This window comes from Leptopilina heterotoma, unplaced genomic scaffold (genome assembly GCF_015476425.1).
Source record: "Leptopilina heterotoma isolate Lh14 unplaced genomic scaffold, ASM1547642v1 Lhet_60, whole genome shotgun sequence".
Lineage (NCBI taxonomy): Eukaryota > Metazoa > Arthropoda > Insecta > Hymenoptera > Figitidae > Leptopilina > Leptopilina heterotoma.
Window position 1 is genome coordinate 3,175,409 of NW_025111138.1, and position 22,512 is coordinate 3,197,920.

The 22,512-nt window shown below is 28.0% G+C and overlaps 1 protein-coding gene and 1 long non-coding RNA gene across 3 annotated transcripts in view; one reads left to right on the forward strand and one right to left on the reverse strand.

Moving 5' to 3' along the window:
• Positions 1–11,246, reverse strand: part of LOC122509470 (insulin gene enhancer protein ISL-1) — a 40,616-nt gene extending 29,370 nt beyond the window's left edge. Inside the window, exon 1 of one of the 2 annotated variants that reach the window (XM_043623586.1) lies at positions 10,075–11,246. In XM_043623586.1, coding sequence (XP_043479521.1) covers positions 10,075–10,192 — 118 coding nt within the window. In that variant the 5' untranslated portion in view covers positions 10,193–11,246. The remainder of the gene's footprint in view (positions 1–10,074) is intronic. The other variant, XM_043623587.1, reaches the window with a different exon arrangement.
• The window catches only part of LOC122509472, a 104,750-nt gene that overhangs the window by 29,860 nt on the left and 52,378 nt on the right, over positions 1–22,512 (forward strand). The window contains exon 4 of the long non-coding RNA XR_006302359.1: positions 13,987–14,062. This is a non-coding gene — a long non-coding RNA (uncharacterized LOC122509472). The remainder of the gene's footprint in view (positions 1–13,986; positions 14,063–22,512) is intronic.

Sequence of the window (22,512 nt, forward strand, 5' to 3'; positions counted from 1 at the left end):
GTCCCAATTTGATATCCTTAGAAAAATTGTGTTGAAGGGTTCAGCTGTATATTATAACTCTGTGCGTTATCACCTTATTTTCTTTCCTGAAAAGTTATTCGTACATCTTTTATTAATTCTGGATTGGGATTTCTATATTCAATAGTCGGAAAACTATACCAAAAAAGAAAAAGTATAAACTCAACTTTTTATATACAATAAATACTAGAGGAATTTAAAAAAAGCTTATATCCGCATTATAATTCGATTAATTACAACATAATTAATATAATATATACCACCGAATTAGCGGATAATTGAAATAATTTTGTTTTTCATTTGCATTGAATTTTTTACAGCGATATTATTCCAAATTGAAGATGATTGACGTAAATTGGTTTTAATATATAAAGTTGCATGAATATTTTATTATCCTATATCGAAACACGCGCTAGAGAGTAGAGAACACGGGATTAAAATATTTATACTTAATTTTATAAAAATTTTCGAAATCATGTGCGCGCGGTATTAAATTGGGTATAAAAAATTTTGTGAAATAAGGCATTCGATCCTCGGTTGTAAATCGCAAATTAAAGACGCATTCTTAACTAACCCAAGATGCCAATTAGCAGTTTCACCTTATCTCTTGACGACGCAGTGCCATACGTTAGGCGCACCGCAGTCTGTCACACTAATGATTTTCCCTACTGATTATACCCACACGATCCTTCAGACTAATGTTCTTTTTTTATATGTTGGTATACTCATTACTCGAGACTTGAATATAATATATTTTCAATTCATATATATTATATAAAAACGGCAGGTGAATTACTGTTTTGTTATTGAAATTATACTTGCACTATAGAACCTTTAATAAGTATTTACTTTTATAAATAAGTGACAATTGATGCAAATTGCAGATCACAAAGGGTTAATTGCAAAATGGAAAAAAAGAAAATGGAAACATTTGTAAAGCATAAGAAAACTTTTTTTTGTATACGAGTGGTTAAAATGATTTTAGATTCACGAGAGATGTTTTATGGTTTTTTTTTTATTTGGACGTTGCACAAATTAGACTCGTTACTAGTAAATCATTACGTACATCTGGTTCTGGTTCGACCAGATGCAGGTTCATGTACTTCTATAGTATCATGTTCAGTATCGCCAAAGTTGGAGAGGCTTTCGAAGGTTATATAAACGATTCCAATTTATTCGCTCGTTTGTACAACTAATGGGACAACTTAATCAAATGAAATCAATATTTTTTCAATGATTAGATGGGAAAAAGAGTCTTTTCTGTCTCCATTTCTCATGGTCTTTTCTCTAAAACCCTCCATTTTATGCGAAAGTATTTAAAAAATTCTATAAATTTATTTTTATAGAAAACAAGTTTCAAATAAATTTTGTTTGGTTTAAATACAACTTTTATTTTAATTAAAGTTTTATTTAAAAAATATTTAAAGTTTTAATTAAATCAAACAAAATTTATTTGAAAGAAATAAATAACTTAGAGTTGGCTTTGAGGCCAAGAATTCCTATTCATTTTGCGTTATTCTTAAAGAATGTTTTCTATTTTCTTTTTTACGATTATGACGTTTATGTTGGTCTGGAGGATAAGGTAATTTTGAAATTAGTAACGGATATGTAAAAATTAGTCGAAACGAATTCAGTTTTGGGTGGCGATGACAGGAAACAGATCCTCTATCAACCCAGGGGGTAGAGCGGATGAATCTGTCTTTTGGTTAGCGCCAGGAACATTGTCAAGTTGATTCGTAAGGACCGAAAAAAATTCAGAAGGCGCCCGGCCGGCTGCAACTTCCACTGTGACGATTGTAAACGGAGGCTGCGGACACGATCACTGGCGCCAACATTATTTACACTCTGAATGAATATCCACCTCATCACTTTGTCCCGTGAAACCTAAACTTGAAAATCTGAAATCCCCATTGATACCTCACTTGAAAATCCAAATTCTTCATTTATACCTATAAACACGGAATATCTCATTGATAGCTATTAAAATCTAGAATATATTCTAGAGTGTCCTCTAAATTTTGGATTTTAGAAAGTTAATTAAAAAAATTAGCTGATAATTACATTTTCTCGAATAGAGTTTTTGAGACAAAAAGTCGAAGCTCGAAGTCAAATAGAAAATTGGATTTATTATTGAAATAGAGCCTCAGGTGATTTTAGTTGTACTCGAAACTAGACTCATATCGTTAAATAAATATAGCATAAATAATATTACGAAACAGTAAACAAAGTTTTGTTTGAAATTGCTTCCGTAGTCGTAAATCTTAAAACTACCTGAGGTCGTAAACTCCTTTTCGACTACATCCGTCTACAAATGTCTTTAAATTTTGTCGAAGGGAATTTCAAAGATGGTGAACAATAGATAAAACATTCGAGACGTATCTTCTATTCTCTCTAATTTTTGCTTTTTTGAAAAAGTTTCTCGTTTTTTTCTTCTTCTTCTAAAAGATAAAAAGTGAAACAGAATTATATAAAATTTTGCTATATACATGACGGAAAGGAATTTCGGATTAAAATTCAAGATTGTTGATAATTCAGGATGATAGAATATAGATGTTTAGATAGTAAATGCTACAATCAGTAGTTTAATGCTATCATTAAGTAAAAAATAAGAAAATGATGTAAAATGTATAAAGAATGAACTAAAATTAAGTGTATGAATGGATGAATTTCCTGATCGATATTTCTCTTTCTGAATAAAATATTTACAGCTGCTAATAATTAATGAAGAAGGATCTTAATTATTTCTTGGCTAATTCTAAATTGAGTTATTTCTAGGCATTTGCGAAATCGCCCCGATCCTCATCTGTACTATAAAACCTCTACTATTTACTACTTTTTTACGATTTGCTATTATTTGGATACTTTTTTTTTATATTTGTGACACTACCCAGGTGCGATTTTTTGGTCGGCCCATAGTTGGGCCAACTTTTACAAAGTCGGTCCAACTTCTCGTGCCAGAGGTTGGGCCAACCATACAGATGATAACGGCGACCGTCTAATGGCGACGATGGTTGGCCCGACAACTCATAAGGAAGTTGGCCCAACTTACAATGCATATGTTGTGCCAACTATACATTTCAATGGTTGGTCCAAAGACTGACGCCAAAGTTGGCACAACTTTAGATGCGTAAGTTGGGCCAACCACAATTTTCAAAGTTTGGCCAACTTCAACAGCCAAAGGTAAAAAATTATTAAAAAACTACATTATTTAAACAATTATCACGTTATTATTAGCGGGAACATCAGATATAACCTTTACCTATTATTATTAAACACAATCTCATACATACATTTTCGAAAATATCTATCGCTCGCTGGGATCAAACCCCTAACCTAACGCACCGAAGACTTATACACTGACCACTACGCTACGCTCACATGGGAGTGCATAACGCAAAATGTATATTTAAGCTGCAACAGTCGGGCCAACCGTGGCCCAGAGTTCGGCCAACCAAGAAAGTTTAAGTCATTTAAACCGCATTTGACAAAGTTTTGCCAACCGTTGGGCCAACCGTGGCCCAGAGTTCGGCCAACCAAGAAAAATCAAGTCAATTAAACTGCGTTTCACAAAGTTTTGCCCACCGTCGGGCCAACCGTGGCCCAAAGTTCGGCCGACCAAGAAAGTTTAAGTCATTTAAACTGCGTTTCTAGAGTTTTGCCAACCGTTGGGCCAACCGTGGCCCAGAGTTCGGCCAACCAAGAAAGTTTAAGTCAATTAAACTGCGTTTCTAGAGTTTTGCCAACCGTTGGGCCAACCGTGGCCCAAAGTTCGGCCAACCAAGAAAGTTTAAGTCATTTAAACTGCGTTTCTAGAGTTTTGCCAACCTTTGGGCCAACCAAGAAAGTTTAAGTCATTTAAACTGCGTTTCTAGAGTTTTGCCAACCGTTGGGCCAACCGTGGCCCAGAGTTCGGCCAACCAAGAAAGTTTAAGTCATTTAAACTGCGTTTCTAGAGTTTTGCCAACCGTTGGGCCAACCGTGGCCCAGAGTTCGGCCAACCAAGAAAGTTTAAGTCAATTAAACTGCGTTTCACATAGTTTTGCCAACCGTCGGGCCAACCGTGGCCCAGAGTTCGGCCAACCAAAATAATGTAAGTCAATTAAACTGTGTTTCACATAGTTTTGCCAACCGTTGGGCCAACCGAAACTGAAAGTCTTTTAAACTACGTTTGGATAAGTTGTGCCAACCTTTGTCGCCAAAGTTGGCCCGACGGTTGGTTAAACTCTGCATTTAATGGTTGGCTTGCAAAGTCGGGCCATCTGTGGGCACAAGTACTTGCCAAAGTTGGGCAAACTCTGGCAACCAAAACTTTGCTTGCCAAAGTTAGGCCAACCTTGGGCCAACCTTCAAACTCTGGCGGCCAACCTAAATTCGCACCTGGGTAAAAGCTATATACTTATTTCTATGCTTAAGAAGTTTCACTACTTTAAATTCGCTAATAGTTGGAGTAAAAAAATTATTCTAAAAAATTTTAACAAAATTCTTAGAAGCGCTTCAAACATTTTTAATAAAATTCTTAGAAACACTTCAAAAAATTTTAATAAAATTCTTTGAAACGATTCAATTATTTTCAATATTTATTATTTTAATATAATATTTCCCAGAAAGAATTCAAATTATATTTAAATTAATGTTTATAAATAATATAAATAATATAATAATATAAATAATTTAAAACACAATTTTCATAAAATTTTTGAAAAAAAATTAATTATTTAAAAATTTTTTTTAAAAGTTCTTGCAAAAATTCAATAACTAATAAAACTCATCGGATTATTTTTAATACAATTTTAATTTTAATTTGTTTAATTTCAAACATTTTAATGAAATTCTTCGTAACATTTTAATTATTTTCAATATTTTTTAATATGATTCATTTCAATATTAACTATTTCAATAAAATTTCCCAAAATAATTTAATTATTAAAAAAAAATTTAATAAAATTTTTCGGAAAAATTCAATTATTATCAATACAATTTTGAGAAACATTCAATTATTCAATAAATTATTTATTTTTGTATTTAAGTAATTGAATTCTCGTAGAATTTTCTAATTTAATTATTTTAATTAATAACAATGTACATCACCAGAATTCAATTATTTTCAAAAGTAATAAAAATTCTTCGCAATAATTCAATTATTTTCATTACAATTTTTTTAAATTCCTCATACGAACTTAAATTTTCTTCTTTGTATTTTTACAAATTTTATTTTTTATTATTTTTATTTATTTCTTCTATAAACAATAAAATTTTTACAGGAAATCTAATAATTTAATTAATTTTTAACGTCTATTTTTAATACAATTTTTCGAAAAATGCTACTATTCTTGAAAATGTTATTAAAATTCTTCGAAAGAATTCAATTATTTAAAAAACTTTGATGAATTCTTTATACTTATAAGAATTCAATTTTAAGAAATATTCAATTATTGAATAAATTATTTATTTTTGTTGGATTTAAATAATTGAAGTATTTTGTATTTGAATAATTATAAATAATTTAAAGAAAATTGAATTTCAGTTAAAATTTTAGAAATGTATACTGAATATTAGAATATTTTGAAATAGTACTAACTGTTTACTAATTTTAATTAGTGGCAGACGTTTTGCTTTTGAATTAGTAAATTTTACTAACAAATAGTGATTTCTACTTATTTATTTATAAAAATGATTAAATTTTGGAAGAATTACAGTTGTCCTACAAATACTTTTTTACTGCTTTTTTCCAGTCTTAAAGCTATAAATCTATCTCTAAATTTGAATCAGTCAAAAATCATAGTTTTAACTGCGAATCATTAAAGAACTTTTTGCTTCTAAATCAGTTATTTTTAACTAATTAAAATTAAAAAAAAAAAGTTATTCAAAAAATATGTAGCCGCAACTAAAAAAGTACGTTTGAATTAAATATACTTTATAATTGAATTAAACATAATTTTTATTGAATCAAACTTATTATGGATTCAATCAAAATTATTATGTTTAATTCAAAAATAATTTTTGGTTGGTATAACAATTAATATTGTTTTCTCAGTGTACTTTTTGGTATACTTTTTTAAAATTAATTATCGAGTACAAAGCCTGTAATTTGTTCCGCTTTTTTACCCAAAGTAATTTCATTCTTGAGGATGTATGTAAACAAAAATAAAATATCCACCTAATAATAGAAATAAAAAGTTAGGCCTAATTCAATTGCAAGCCGCCGCTTCGCAAACACTCGTGATAATTCAATCAAGTTGAACCTATGGTTAGGAAAACTTACTGCTCCCCATCGGACAATTTGAGATCACACACGCATCCCTCTCTCTCTCTCTATCTTCTAAATGTTATAGTGCAAAAGGGGGATACGCGCTCTTATAATCCTCACATGACAACATCTGCACTATAATCGGCTGATGATTTCTATCCAGAATCCCTTACTCCTCATCTTCATGTACACATTTTGGGGTTGGTCTCTATGCGCTCTAGTCGCGCAGCCAAAAAGTAAATCAATCCCCTGTCCGCTCGTTACCACCCTCCATTCCCATATTGTCTCTCATTCCTCGATGACCCTACTCGTTTCTCAGTTTTGGTTGCATCGTCGTGCCACTTTACCCGATTAAACATGTTTTTGCGTGAATTATCCTTGGAATTTATGTACAATGGGAAAAGTAATGACTCGAGGTTTAACAGACATATAATCATAGAGATGATAAAAGGTTCAATCTCATGGAAACTTTTCATATATCAAGATTCCTGCTGCGGGCCATTTTCACGGACCGGCGAATCAAATTGTGTCTAATGATAGTTTTCGATTAATTTGCTGTTTTGGATTTTTAGAGTTAAATCGATTATTTTGGCAATTGAATATTAGATTATCGAAAAAATAAATTGACCGCGCATCTATACCAAAATTATGAAATTATTTGGTGCAGTAATTATTTTAATTCGTTGGATTTCATTTCTGTCAATATCAGGTATAGTTGTCAGTTTATCTATGTAGAATTACATCCTACAGTTTTTAACATTTTATGAACGAAATTTTATTCCATTTCTTGTACTAAGGAATATGCGTAAAGTACATTAATCATCTCTACTCCTAAAATATACATTAAATTAGAAATTTACTTAAAGTCATAGTTAAGGGTCAAGTTTAAAAAAATTAATTTTCAACTAATAATTGAAGTAACATATATGCAGTTAAATTTATTGCAATTGTAAACAATGTTACTGGAGATGCTTTGTCTCATTGTTTTGTTATATTAGGCATATTGTGTCTATAAAGATTTTGTCACTCTGTAAATTTACTGTTGAATAAGAAATTTATTGAATTAGGCAATATTAGTGTACTTGTGTCTAATAGGATTGGCTATTTGCTCTTAGCAAGAGGTCGCAAACAAAAGATAAGAAAAATATATTTGCCTTCAGCTAAATATACTAAAAATTAAAAATGAATTTTCTAAACATGGATTTTTGTACTGTCACCATCACAAATATTTTTCAACTTTGAAAATTTAGCCCTCTAATTTTTGAATCGGATTTTCACTTCTCACACTATAATCGCGGTAATCAACTTTTGACTATAAATAAATCTTATACTTTCAGTCCAATTTTGACTACATTAGTGCCATTTTTGACTGAATTTTAGTCTTGAGAGTATTATTTTAAGTCCTAAAGTTATGACTTAACCCATATTTTTAAATTTAAAAACAGGCTATACTTTTCAGGCATTTTAGTATTAAGGTGTTAGCATAGTTTCGACTTTTTTTTGTATAACTTTGGGATTTTGAAATTCTTGTTTATTATAGTTTAGCCAAGAACTACAAAAATTTCAAAGTTACAAAAAAATTGAGGTGATTTTGCGGATTGGTTCCATTTTAATACCTGAAGTCGGCTGTAATTTGGCACTTTCTGTTTATCAATGAAGAATTTGATATATACGCTATATGGAAAATTGACTATAAACTATAATATATGACAAAAGCGTATAATTTAATTCTTCATTAAATCAAATATATGTGCAATATAAACATTATCAGTTTACACCTAGTACCTCATTGTTACATGCCTTTTCAATAATCTTTAACACTTGTGCATTAATTGTTATGAATTTATTATTATCATCTAGTAAAGTGCTGTTAAAAACACTTTCAAAGCATATTTATGTTCTTTTTATCAATTTAAAATATGAACATATATAACTTTTTATACATATTCCATGAAGCACAAGAATTGTATATTTATATATTATCTATGTGCAGATAATAGTATAAAGGACGGCACGAAAGTTTATTTTGCACCATATATCTCTAATAGCTCTTATGTCAAGTGAATATATTTATTTCCATTTGAATGAATTTATAATTGTGAAAACCAATATACTTTCATATCTTTCTTTTATAATATAATATATTAGATATATCCATCATACTTTCGTATTCTTGTTTCTCTTTTAATATTGATCCACAAACCGTCGTTTTTGCAAAAAGTTCAAAAAGAATTCTTTAATTCTTTTCTGCGTCTTTTATTTTGATGTAGAATTTCAAAGAGAATTCTTTAACTTTTTTATTTCTATTTTAAGAATGGAGAAAAATTCTTTTTGTTGATCTTCTTATACGATATTCTCTCATTCTCATTATTCTTAAATTTCTTCCATTAGCAAAATGTTTTATTTTCCGTAACTCTTGTTTAAACATAATTCATCCTTTTTAGGTCATTAAAGTTTACTGCGCAGCTTCTGTTGCTTCAGAAAAAAAATTTGAAGCTTTCTTTGTAGATTTTTCTTTTTTTATTTATACGAAAAGCATACTTGCTGAGATAATAAAATACCGAAAATGTTCTAAAATTGCCGAAAGTTTAGAATAATTTTTCCGTTGAAAAATTGAAAATTCTGTATAAAAGAAACGATCAGTGTAAAAAATAATGTCAAAATTAAAACAAAAGTATAGGAGTAGAAGTTGTAAGCTTGCAGCAAACTTGTAAGGTATTGCTGCAAAGTCTCATTTGCTAAATGGTAAAAAATATAAAGTAACTTTTTTTATATTTACAAAGTAAAACCTAAACTGTCTCGAACTTTTGCCCATAGGCACATTTTTATACTGTTTTCGAAGTAAAAATTTGTTACGCTCAAATTACTTTTTTGTAAAAATTAGTAAAATGTATACTCATCAGAACGTAGCAAAATTTACTCCACAAATAGTAAAAGTTACTATATATATAGAAATGCACAGAATTTGCTGTCAGTTTGGCTATTACTATGAAAAGTATAGTAAAAGTTACTATATTTTTAGATGTTCGGTGTATTTAAAGGCCAAAAGTTTTTCATTGTAAACTGCATGATGCATCATATATATATATATTAGGGACATAAGTTTTATTCATTAAAAAGTTGTGATTAATATAGTTGTGTTAAGATCTGATTTTTATCAACAAAAAAATAATTCTACATCAATATCTTATAATATTTGTAGAAATATCTCCAAATTTTGTCTAAATATTTGAATGTTTAATAAACAATTTGCAGCATACTTGCAATCTATAAGCATGCTGCAAGTGTCAAACTCATAATAATTCAAAGACTGTAAGCTTCACAAGCTTTCTGCATGTGGCAATATTGATAATTCAAAGTCTGTAAGCATGCCGCAAACTTGCTAAGAAAGTTTGCAGTGTCAGCTTGCTGCAAATTGCAAAATTGATAGTTTAAAGCCTGCAAGTTTCCCGCTATCTTGTTCAGTAAGTTTTCAGAGCAAGCTTGCGGTAAACTTACATTCTTTAAAGTTATGAAAACATTTTGCCACTTGCAGCAAGCTTGGTCAATGAGTTTTCAGGAAAAGCTTATGCGATAAACTTATACATTCTTTAGGAGTTATGAGGACATTTTGCCACTTGCATCAAGCTTGCACTGCAACTTTTTCTAACTTGCCGCAAGTTTGCCAAAAACTTGAAGGTTATTAGGAAACGTTTTAAAAATGTTCGTACGTTCGTAGATTTTTTTTGAAATTCGTTTTTCCCTTTCTTAAGAAATTTTTCTTGCGGATTGAAACTGCATTAAAGAATCTGATTTAAATAAATACGTACTTTGAGTTAGAGGATCACCAGGCTCATCTTTGAGATTAACAGGCGAAATCTTCAGGGACCTTGGAGGGCCCTGAAGCACGAGAGGCCCGGGCCCTCCGCCAGTGCCCGGTCGTTGCATCACGCTCAGGCCCCCTATTTCGACAGCTCTTTCGTCCCTGCGCACTCCACACGTTAACTTTCGAGCAATCTTGACTGATTCTTCTCCCCGTCGGAGAAGCCACCCTTCAATTACCCCCCACTCTTTTCGGACAATTATATTTCCGTTAGTCGTGGATGATCACTTGTCGTTATTGAAAATAATATCCTTCCACCAGTCGCAATTTTAACAAAAAAAACACCTTCACTACAAATTCGTTTCCTATTATATTTTCTAGATGATTAGAAATATCTCACAATCACTATTCAATAATCAATCATATCCGAAAAGAACACCAAACAAACGAATACATACAATATAAGTCACTATTGATAAATCACATAATTTTTAAATTCCCGTTTAAAAGTAGAATTACACTTTTGACTTTCCTGTTTTAGTAACATAATCCTGATTAAAATATCAATTATATTTTAAAAATATTCTTGCACTTGAATTCATTTGCTTCCTTGTTTGCTACGTATAATTATTGAGATGTGTTTTCTTGTACATTGTTTATTGTATAGCTTCTTTTTCTTCTTCTTTTGTTTTGCCTCTCTTCTGTCTTCCTCCAGATCCTCTCTTCTGCTCCTCGCGATATTCTAATCTATTCCATATGTGTTCGTGCTTAAAGCCATTTACACACACACACACACGCGCGCGCAAGGGGAGAGGGGGAGTTGGTGTGATAAATTTTTGTGACACTTTTTAACGAAGAGTGTAAGAGAGGAGTGAGGAGAGAGAGGTGAGAGACAAAAAGCAAACAACAACCCCAACGAAACAGTCGGCGCGGGGCCCTAAGAGGCACTGACTGCTAAGTTAGGTTTTCCACGTTAGGCTAGCTATCTGCTAGCACACCCATCCTAACAGAGCTGGTGTCCCCACCTTCCTCTGAATCCCCTCTTTTTCCTTCCAACACCCTTGTCCAACATCCATTCCACCGTCGGCTTTCGCGTTGCTGCCTCCACGCCTCCACGGATCCCCATTGGATCCGTGGGGAGAACCGCTAACAAAATGGCCGACACCCTAATCGATTCTACCTCCACCTCCAGATCAACCTACTCCAGCACCCTCCGTCCTCAGCGGCTCCACGGCAACCACCACCCGGAACTCCCTACCACCATGAAGCAACTTTTACCCCCCGCTAACTCCCAGTGTGTGCCACGCCACAGTGATTCGATTCCTCAGGATTTTGCCTCTTTGCTGCTGCTGGAACTATACCGCACGTTCTAAATACACGATGAGGAATTTGAGAAAATATTTGAATCACGCTCTTATCACTGTGCTAAAAATGGGACACTAATTTTAGAAAAATTAGAGTTCGACACTAAACAAAAAGGTTGGTGTCGTAAATGCAAATGTAAACCTAGCAAATGTTTTATATAGAAGCAGCGCTAGGTTACAATAATATATGTTTTTTAAGCTGCCTTCTATCGACACGAATTTTTTCTACCAGGGAAAAAGAGTGAATTCTTTCGTTTCATTGGATCCCGTGAAGAAATTTACCCATTTTGCCCCAATTGAAACGGGGTTTTAGCAAGGGTTTTACCAAAAACTCTAGGAAAACTGGTTTGTCCCTTGCTAAACCCCGCGTTTCAAATGGAGCAAAGTAGAAAAATTTATACACCGGATTGATTGAAAATTTTAGCCTGCAATGAAATGTCGCAGCATTCATATTTAGCGAGATTGAAACATCTTTCCGATCTTTTAGGTGTTAGTACTGCCTATTATTTATATTTACAAGAAGCCTTTTAAAACAAAAGAAAGAAAGATAATCTTTTGAGTACAGATTTGGTTTAAGATTTGTCTGCATATATCTTCACTAAGAAAAAATTTTTGTTTTGACAACAAAACATTTGGTTATCGGTGTTTAAGAAAACCAAAATCTTTTTGTTATAAAAAATTTTGTTCATAAAAATGTTGTTTGACCAAACCGAACTTTGGTGAGCACAATACCAATAGCTTCTTTTTTCTTATTCGGTTGTGTTTTTTAGTTGGTTCACGAAATAAATTTAGGTGCATTGGTGGCACTATTTGTAGTACTTTATAATATTATATATATTATTTAAAGTGCATCTTTTATAAATCTCGTCATTAACTTATAAGATTTCTAAATTGAGATCATTAACAGCAGAAAAGTTGCGCGTATATTTCTGTTTTAAATAGAAAATTGGTTAGAGAATTCATTGTTCTGACTATGCGAAAATAATGATCCATCCGCAAATGTCTAATAAATGCTTCGCCATGCAATTTATTGTTGGTTTAAAGTTTTCAATCAAACCAATAAATTGGAAGCATTCACTGTATTTTTGGGATTGAAAGTTATATGTGATTTTAACCTTTTCTCGTATATACGTTATAAAGTTGTGTGCGGTCCGATTTCTATAATAGAGCAATCAGTATAATTAAGTTTTGACTACTTCAGTGAAATTTTAACTGATTCGCGTTTAGTGAAAATGTCTGCAATTCGAAGCAATTGAACTGAATTAGTGAATTGAAATTAGTATACAAATCTGAAATAATAAAATGCTGTTGACAAATATATAGCAAAATGGGTCTAATTATTATAATAATTGAATAACAACACTGACATATTAAGCATTTTTTTTAGATTGGTTTCTGTCGTTTGGCAACGATTATACAATAGATGTTTAATTAATTACTTTAATTAATTAATTAATTAATTTAATTAATTAATAAACGTTTAATTAATTTTAGTCGATGTTATTTTACTAGAGAATAATTTTAACTGTTTTAGATTCATATTGTTGTTTTACAATCAGCATTAAAATTTGATAGTAATAATACTTTGTTTTAGGTTTGATTTTTCTGAGAGAAATTCAATTCCATTATTTCATCACTAAATTCCATTTAATAAAATTAAATTCTATCAGTAAAATTTCACTGAATGCTATATAGTAAAATTATTATTATAAATTACTTGGTGGATGAATTTTATTCTTTTAATTAAAAGATAGCAGATGATGATGATGATGAATTTTATTCATTTCATTAGTATGACTTTCACTAATTCAAATTTAGAAAGAAATATATGATTGACAACCGCGCGGAAGTTAATTACTAATTATTACAGATATTGAATAAAGAATTAATTGTTAGAATATTATAGAACCAATAACAGTTTTCGTTTGTTGTTGTTCCAAAATGTTTTCTTGCTTAAACAGATTTATTGTTAAAACAAATCTGAATTGTTAGGATAATAAATAATAATAACTAAAATTAGTATAGTAATTTCTAATTTTCTATATACTAATTAGTAGTAATTTGTAATAGTGATAAACTTTTTATTACGAATTCAGATTTAAAGAATAAATTTTTTACGCAAGCTTAAAAAAGTATCAATTATATTGTCGGGCAGTCTGATATTGTAATATTTATAAACTTTGCGGATTCGAATCAGGAGATCTAAACTTAAAACGCAAGTGCGATTATAATTTAAAGATAAAAAAATAGTCCGATATCCTATTTGATCTATAATATTCTGAATCTGCATTTCAGCAATTTCTGTTAATATAGTTAATTAGTAATTAAAGCCGCAATTTAACCATGCTCATCATTGGTCGATTAAGAATTTAATCACGCGTGTGGTTGAAACCGCGGGCGACAATGTTTTACAATCAAATTATAAATAAAAATAAAATCGTAGAAATTAAAATTAAGTTTTATTTTAAAAATTGTAGTAATAAGAGTTATAATCTTTTAATCATAAACATGAAATTTAAATTAATTTTAATTAAATCAAACTTTTAATTTTCCAGATCAAAATCTTATTATATATACGCCAATTGCGCGGATGTCCAGTAGGATGACACACATTTGAAATCCAACATTTAGGTGAGTTTTTAGAAAATCATTTCAATATATATTTTATATTTACAAATATATTTATCATAATCTTTCGGGAAAAATCAATCTTAAGTATATATTTACTGATCAAATATTTACTGCTGAACGTGTTGTAAAATTGACCCATAATCGTATAACGAAAATCGGTTAAAGTCATCAGTAAAAATGTGTCGTTCAGATTAGGTCCAAAGATAAAATATATTTGAAAAATTGTAATTATATTACTATTACAGCGTAAAACGGGGTAATAAGGCTCATATAGAGGGTAAATTCGCTCGCACCGATTTCTTTTCTTCAAATTAGCTTTAAATAAATAAAATTTTGATATTTCTATTGACAGATTGAAAATTTTTACTTCGTATGGTAAAAAACTTTGTTTTTCTAACAATATCAAATTGAGACAAAAAACGAATCAAAAGTGTTGCGAATAAGCAACGTTTCAAAACTTTGCTTTGCAACACTTTTGATTCGTTTTTTGTCTCAATTTGATATCCTTAGAAACATTGTGAGCGAATTTATTGGCAATGAGTCAAATAACCCTTTTCTTATGGTATATTTTTATTATCTATTATTAATTGGAAAGAATTTTGAGAACTTGAAGATTAAAAAAAAAACCGCGACATATATTATAGTTGAATATTTATAAGGAGAGTTTAAATATAAATAATATAAAGTCTTTTATATAAAAAGAGCCTGAAAAAAAGTACATCAGATGTTTATATATAGATGCATGCATTCGGTATACTTGATATAAAGCTTTGTCGGCTTTTATTCTGTATATACAGTATGTTTATGTATATGTATAATGCTCTTTATACGCGTTGAGCCGCTTAAGAAATTCTCTATAGCCTCCTCTTGATCATCTTCACTCTCTGGACATAACCGCATAGTCAAATATATCTCTCAAGTATATACCCAATATATATGAATATATATATGTTTACATAGAAAAATATGTACTCAATACATTATCGGTTGAATTTCACGCGTATGTGCTTAAAAATTTTATTTTTTACCTCAATTTCGAGTTATTTCATGTCGAATCAAATATTTATTTTATATTCAATTTTGTTTTCAATTACATTCATTTTTTTTTTATCCGCACTCTTTAATTAGTAGGAAACTATATACAACTTTAGATTTAGAAAGTATATTTATTTTCATTTGTATTTATTTATATAAATATTAGTTTATATTTATATTTATTACTTATATTTAAATAAATGTATATGCATAACATATATAAAATATAATTTGTACATGCAACTTAGAAATAAATTTATTTTTATTTATTTCTAAGTTGCATATACGAATAAAAGCAGAGAATTCAAATAAAATGAACGTCAATAAAAAAAAAAACGAGCAATCCAACAATAAATGCAATGAGGCCAAATTTAAAATTTAAATCTCTTCATGCGTCTTTGCAACTTTTATATTCATATAGACTTTTTTCACCGAAATGCGGATTAGCTCGAACATATTAGACATACAGTTGAGTGAACACAAAGTAGACGATTTTTCAACAACTCATGCGAGTGGATTTCTTTTTTCCTGCATTATTCTCTATATGTATAAAACATACAATGTATATGGCTCTCACATCTGCGGTGTATGTATTTTTTTTCGTCAAAAAATATTTGCTTCAAATATTATTTCAGTTTTATTATAATTATTATATAATTAATGAATGCGGGGAAAAATTCTTTGCAATTATATAAATATAAGCAGAGCGCGTGCTTTACTATTGTTTTTCATGAATTATCCTCTGATTTTGTTTCTCTTTTTTGGGGAGTTGAAAATCTTTTTGGAAAAAGTTGGCATACGTGCGGTATATACTTAAGCTTCTCGGAGATATAGAGATGTTGGAAAACATGAAGGTCAATCTGCCTTTCGAGGCGCCAGACCGCCATCAAAGTTGGAAGAGGCTCTTTTAATCCTCCTTTGGGGTCGACCTATGGCTTTTTCTAGTCTAGTTTGCTCAGGCTCCTGCTTCTTTATTCTTCTTAATACCGGATTAAATACGACTAAGACAATAGAATATTAACGGCGAGTAAAAATTGATTTTTTGGAACAACATTTCGAGAAGGGTTTGTTTTAGAATCGTGTTTTGAATTATTTGATCGATTATAATTAGTCGTTGGATATTCAATAATTAGCTACTGCTGAATAATTTGTAATTAGTGGCCAGTAATTTTTAATTATAGTTCAGGGTTACCACAGGTTAGAGAAATCAGAGAAAAGTCAGGGATTTGTATATTAAAAGTAGTGGAAAAAATTAAATTTTTAGAATTCATAAGAAAATTCTGAATTTTGTTGTCTTTTTTGTTTACCTTATAAACTATGAAATTACCACGAATTATACAACGAATTATACAAATTATAACATACAACACCTTTCAATGTGTTCTATTTTCAAATTCGAACAATAATTTCTTTTTAAAGAACTTAATTTATGAAGAACCATCATAAAATTATTGGTTATAAATTAATTAATGAATAATTTTACTTAAATATTTGAAAGATAATTGAATTTTCAAAGAATTTCTACGCAAACATTCAATTAATTTAATAAATAATAAAAATTTCACAGGAATTCATATTACTTTGTAAATTTTTTATAAATTTCTTCACAATAATTTCATTATCTTCATAAACAATAAATTTTATTTACAGAGATTTAATTATTTTTATAAACAATAAGATAAGAATCTGTTTAGCAATTGAATTAGTTTCATAAATAATAAAACTCATCGCAAAATTTCAACTATTTTTAATACAATTTTAATCGAATTTCAGGAACAATATAAAATTATTCTTAAAAATTTAATTGAAATTCATCAAAAGAACTCAATTACTTACAAATTCGTTTATAAAATTATTTGTGAGAATTCAATTTTTAAAAAAATTCAAGTATTGAATAAATCATTTGTATTTGATTTAAATAATTGAATTCTAGTAGAATTTTGTAACAAAAAATGATTTAAAAATGAATTTTAGTTCAAATTTTAAAAAATAATTGAATATTAAAAACATTACTTACAGCGTAGAATTTAAGAAATAATTGAATTTTGAAAAGGATTCAAATGTAAATATTTGGAAAATCTGAGTTTTTTCTACTTTTAATTACAAATTCTGTAGAAATTATTTCAAAAATTTTAACGCTCTTCGAAAGAATTCAATTGTCTTGATGAATATTAAATTTTTTCCAAGAAATTAAATTATTTTCGGAAATAATAAAATATTCAACACAAAAATTTAATTATTTTCTAACATAATCAAATTCTTCGGAGAAATTCAAATTTTTTTAAAATTCTTGTCAAGTTTTGAATTCTTTTGTTATTAAATTTCTTCCCAGAAATTCAATTATTTTCAGGAACTTCAATATAAGAATTCTTTGCAGACTTCACTTATTTTCAGAAATTTTATAATAAAATTTTTGGTCAAAATTCAATTATTTTCAGAGATTTCAATAAAATTCTTTGCAAAATTCAATTATAGTTTCACAAATAATAATATTCATCATAAGAATTATTTTCAAAAATAATAAAATTATTCAGAGATCAAAATTTTTTTAAAATTCTCGTCAAGTTTCCAAATATCTTGTTAAATATTAAATTTCTTCACAGAAATTCAATTATTTTCAGGAATTTTAATAAAAATTCTTTGCAGAATTAATTTTTTTCTGAAATTATAATAAAATTTTTTGTCAAAATTCAATTATTTTCATAAGTTTTAATAAAATTCTTTGCAAAATTCAATTATTTTCAGAAGTTTTAATAAAATTCTTTGCAAAATTCAATTATTTTTATAAGAAACAATATTCATCACAAGAATATAATTGATTTATTTATTTATAAAATCTGTTCAAATTATTTTCAGAAATAACAATATTCAACACAAGAATTCAATTATTTTCAAAAGTAATAAAATTCTTCGCAGAAATTCAAAAATGTTTGAAAATTTTCTTTGTTTTCAATTACCTTTATAAATAATAAATTTCTTCTCTAAAATGCAATTATTTTCAAAAATTTTAATAAATTTCTTATCAAAATTACAATTATTTTAAAAAAATTTTCCTCACTTCAATGATTTTCAATGATTTCAATAAAATTTTCCAAATGAATTCAATTATTTGAACATAATTTTTATAAAATTCTATGCAAACATTTCATTATTTTCATAAATAATAAAAATTTGTCAGGAATTCAATTATTTACAAATTTTTTATAAATTTCTTTGGGTAATAATTCCATTATTTTTATAAATAATAAATTTTTTTTACAGAGATTCAATTATTTCAATTAATAATAAAATTCTTTTTTGGAATTCAAAATAAGGTATAAATAATAGAACATAATTAAATCAGAATATTTTTTAGGATCAGGGAAAATGACAAATTTTTTTCTGGAAATCAGGGAAAAGTCAGGGAAAACGAAATTAAATTTTTGTGGCAACCCTATGTAGTTTATAATCAATAGCACAATAGTTTATTATCAGTAGCTAAATAGTTTATAATCAGCAGACAGCAGGAGAATAATTTATAATCAGTAGCTGAATAATTTATAATCAACAGTCGAATAGTTTATCATACGCTCAACAATTATATTCGCTTTCCATTTCCCCAAGTTGGTTCACATATTAAAAAATAATTTATAATTCACGGTTTAAATAACTGTATCGATAGTGCAATATTAGTTGTGTCATTATATTCAACCATCTCGGGGGACTTTTAATTGAGTTTAAAAAATTTTCCACGAAAAATTACAATTCCATGCGTGAAATTCGGTGACGTAACTGACGAACTCATAACTCAATTTTCATTTGGTTCCGGTAGCCTTTCCCCCGGAAAGACCCCAGGGTGCTTTCTCAGTATACGCTCCGGAAAACCATGGATGTAAGCCACGCTAATGAGGGCAGCTTTTGGAATTAGGTCCACCATCAGGTAAACAAGTTTTGCCATGAATCCTCAAGGACATGAATGCGACATAGAAACAAGGAACAACTATAGTCATGGATTTCTCTCTCCTTTCTTCTTCTTCTTCTTTTTCGTCTTTTTTTTTATCAAAGGCTTATACCCGGCACAACAATTAACCTAAAATCCTTAACATTAACTACGAGAAAATTCTAGTTTGCTTTTCATTTTAAATCGGTACAAAGATAAAGTTTTCAAGAAATAAAGAAAACAAAATTTTGAAATAAAAAAATACTTATCTGCGCTTTTTATTTCGTGTATATATATATAGCTTGACGACAGAAGCGAACGTCAAAAATTGAATATATATAAAAAATAAGGATCATGTCTGCTACTGCTATCTTAAGTTTTAAACCATTGAAATGCACGTATCTTGAGACTTGGCGCCAGCTTTTATGATCTTATGGCTTTTCAACCTCTCAGGTAGCCAAGGCTAATAAGAGAAATATTTTTTTTAGTTTCCTTCAAGGCATTCTCAATTTCATAAATATGATCTATTCCTCTATAAGTGTATCTAAAATGGTCATCAGAGTAAAGTTGACATCTTTAGCCGAATCAGTTATTTCTCGCCTCTATCTGTGTCTAAATCAACGCAGTGAATCAGGTGGAAAGAATTTATATTCATTCGGTAGCTGAAGTTCGCTAGGTTAATTTGTCAATTAAAAAATGTAAAAATTTATTTATTTCACTCAATTTTGGAGTTGATTTTTAACTCAGAGAATTTATCTCCATCACTGACTCCCGAAATTTTTGACGCAGTGAAAGAAACTTTTAATGTTATACAAGAAACTAAAATCTAAACTATCTGGAATTTCTGTCAAAACTTTTACTATTTCCGGAGTAAACTTTTTTACATTCCGAATACAGTTTAGGATTTTTTTCCGTATACGTATTAAAAATGCTAATGTGAACCAAGGAAACAATGTCATAATTTTAGATTTTTTGAAGAAGTATAATTAATTAAAGATGTTACTTTATACTTGAAGAAGTCAAATTAACTGAAGAAGTTACATTAGTTAAAGAAGGTAAATCAATTAAAATCATATTAATTAGAGAATATAGTTAAATTCAGGGCTCGAACTATAGGTCCGTAAATCCCGCAAAAGTCCGTAAATTTGCTTGAAGTCCGTAAAAGTCCGTTTTTTTAAAACAGGTCCATAAAGTCCGTAATTTAATTGAAAAAGGACGAAAAGTTTGTAAATTGTACGATATTATTTGGAGAATTTTAGAGAAATTACAAATAATGTCAGAAATTCAATTATTTCAAAAAGTAATAAAATTCTTCGCGGAAATTCAATAATTATGTTCAAATTTTTTTAAAATTCTCGTTAAAATTTCAATTATCTTTAGAAATAATTAAATTCTTCTCAGAAATTAAATTATTTTCAAAAATTTTAATAAAATTCTTGGCAAAATTTCAATTATTTACAAAAATTTTCTTCAATTCAATGATTTTAATATCTACTATTTTAATAAAATTTTCCAAAAGAATTCAATTATTTACAAAAATTTAATAATATTTTAAGCACACCTTTAATTATTTTCATAAAATAATAAAAATTTCACAGGAATTCAATTATTTATAAATTTTTTATAAATTTCTTCGCAATCACTCAATTATTTTCATAAATAATAAAATTTTCACAGGGATTAAATTATTTTCGTAAATAATAAAATTCTTTTTAGGAATTCAATTATTTTCATAAATAATGGAACTCATTACAAAATTTCAATTAATTTTATTTCAATTTTAATCAAAATTCTCGAAAAATGTAGGTAATTATTCTTAAAATGTTTATTAAAATTCGTCAAAAGAATTCAATTATTTAAAAATTTATTGGTAAAATTTTTTATAAGATTTCAATTTTAAGAAACATGTATATAATTATCCAATAAATCGTTTTATTGTATTGAAATAATTCATTTGCAAAACTCAATTATTTTTATAAATAATAGTATTCATCACCAGAATTCAATTATTTTAAAAAAATTTTCTTAAATAAATAATTTTTAATATATATTCTACTATTTTAATAAAATTTACCAAAAGAATTCAATTATTAAACAAAAATTTTGATAATTCTACACAAAAATTCAATTATTTTCTAAAAATATAAAAATTTCACAGGAGTTCAATTAATTTGATAAATTTTAAAGTTCTTTTCAGGGATTTAATTATTTTCATAAATAATAAAATTATTCTTAGAAATTCAATAATTATATTGAATAAGTTTAAAAAATTCTGATTAAAATTTAGATTATCTTTATAATAAATAATAAAATTCTTCTTCTCGAAATTCAATTATTTTCAAAAATTTTAATAAAATTCATTGCAAAACTTCAATTATTTTCAAAAATTATTCTTAATTCAAAAATTTGTAAATCAATTATTTTAATAAAATTTCCCAAAAGAATTTAATAATTTAAAAACAATTTTGACAAACTTATACACAAATATTCAATTATTTTCTAAAATAATGAAATTTTTACAGAAATTCAATTATTAAAAATAGAATTTGCATAAATTTTTTCAAAAAATATCAATTGTTTGAAATTTTTTTATAAAATTCGTCGCAATGATTTTATTATTTTTATAAGTAATAAAACTCATTGCAGAATTTTAATTATTTTTAATATAATTTAATCGAATTTCAGGAAAAATATAATTATTCTTAAAAAATATTTTAAAATTCATCAAAAGAATTCGATTACTTAAAAATTGGTTTATAAAATTATTAATGAAAATTCAATTTTAAGAAACATGAAATTATTTAATAAATTATTTATTTGTGTATATTTAAATAATTGAATTCTCGTGAAATTTCCTAATAAAAATTGATTTAATTATTGCAGAAATTCAATTATTTTCAAGAGTAATAATATTCTTCGCAAGAATTCAATATTGTTCAAAAATAATAAAATTCTTCGTAGGGAATCAATTATTTTCATAAATAATAAAACTCATCGCAGAAGTTCAATTATTTTTAATACAATTTTAATCGAATTCCTCGAAAAATGTAGGGGAACATAGTCTAGGTCGGCCACCTTTTTGACTTTTGTTTATAACTTTTTTTTAAAAATGAATTTGGATAATTGAAGTATATGGTTGGAAAGTCCTGTTTAATAGGAACATTTTTTCTGTACAAAGTAAATTGACAGGTTTAAAAATGAAAAAGTTATAAAGATTTAAAAAAAAAAAAATTTGTAGTCCAGGTTGGCCATTACAGTCAAGGTCGGCCATGTTTAAAATTCAAAGGGCATTAATCGTTAAAAAATAAAATAACATGTTTGGAGTTACGGAAAATTGATTCTTTATTGTTTACAGTTTGTAACTTAATGAAATAACAAAATAATAACAATAAACAGTATAAAAAAATAAATATAAATAAAAAAAAGTTTTGCACTAAAATATTAATAAAATTGAATAAAAATATTAATAAGATGATCAATTATATTATGAGTTATA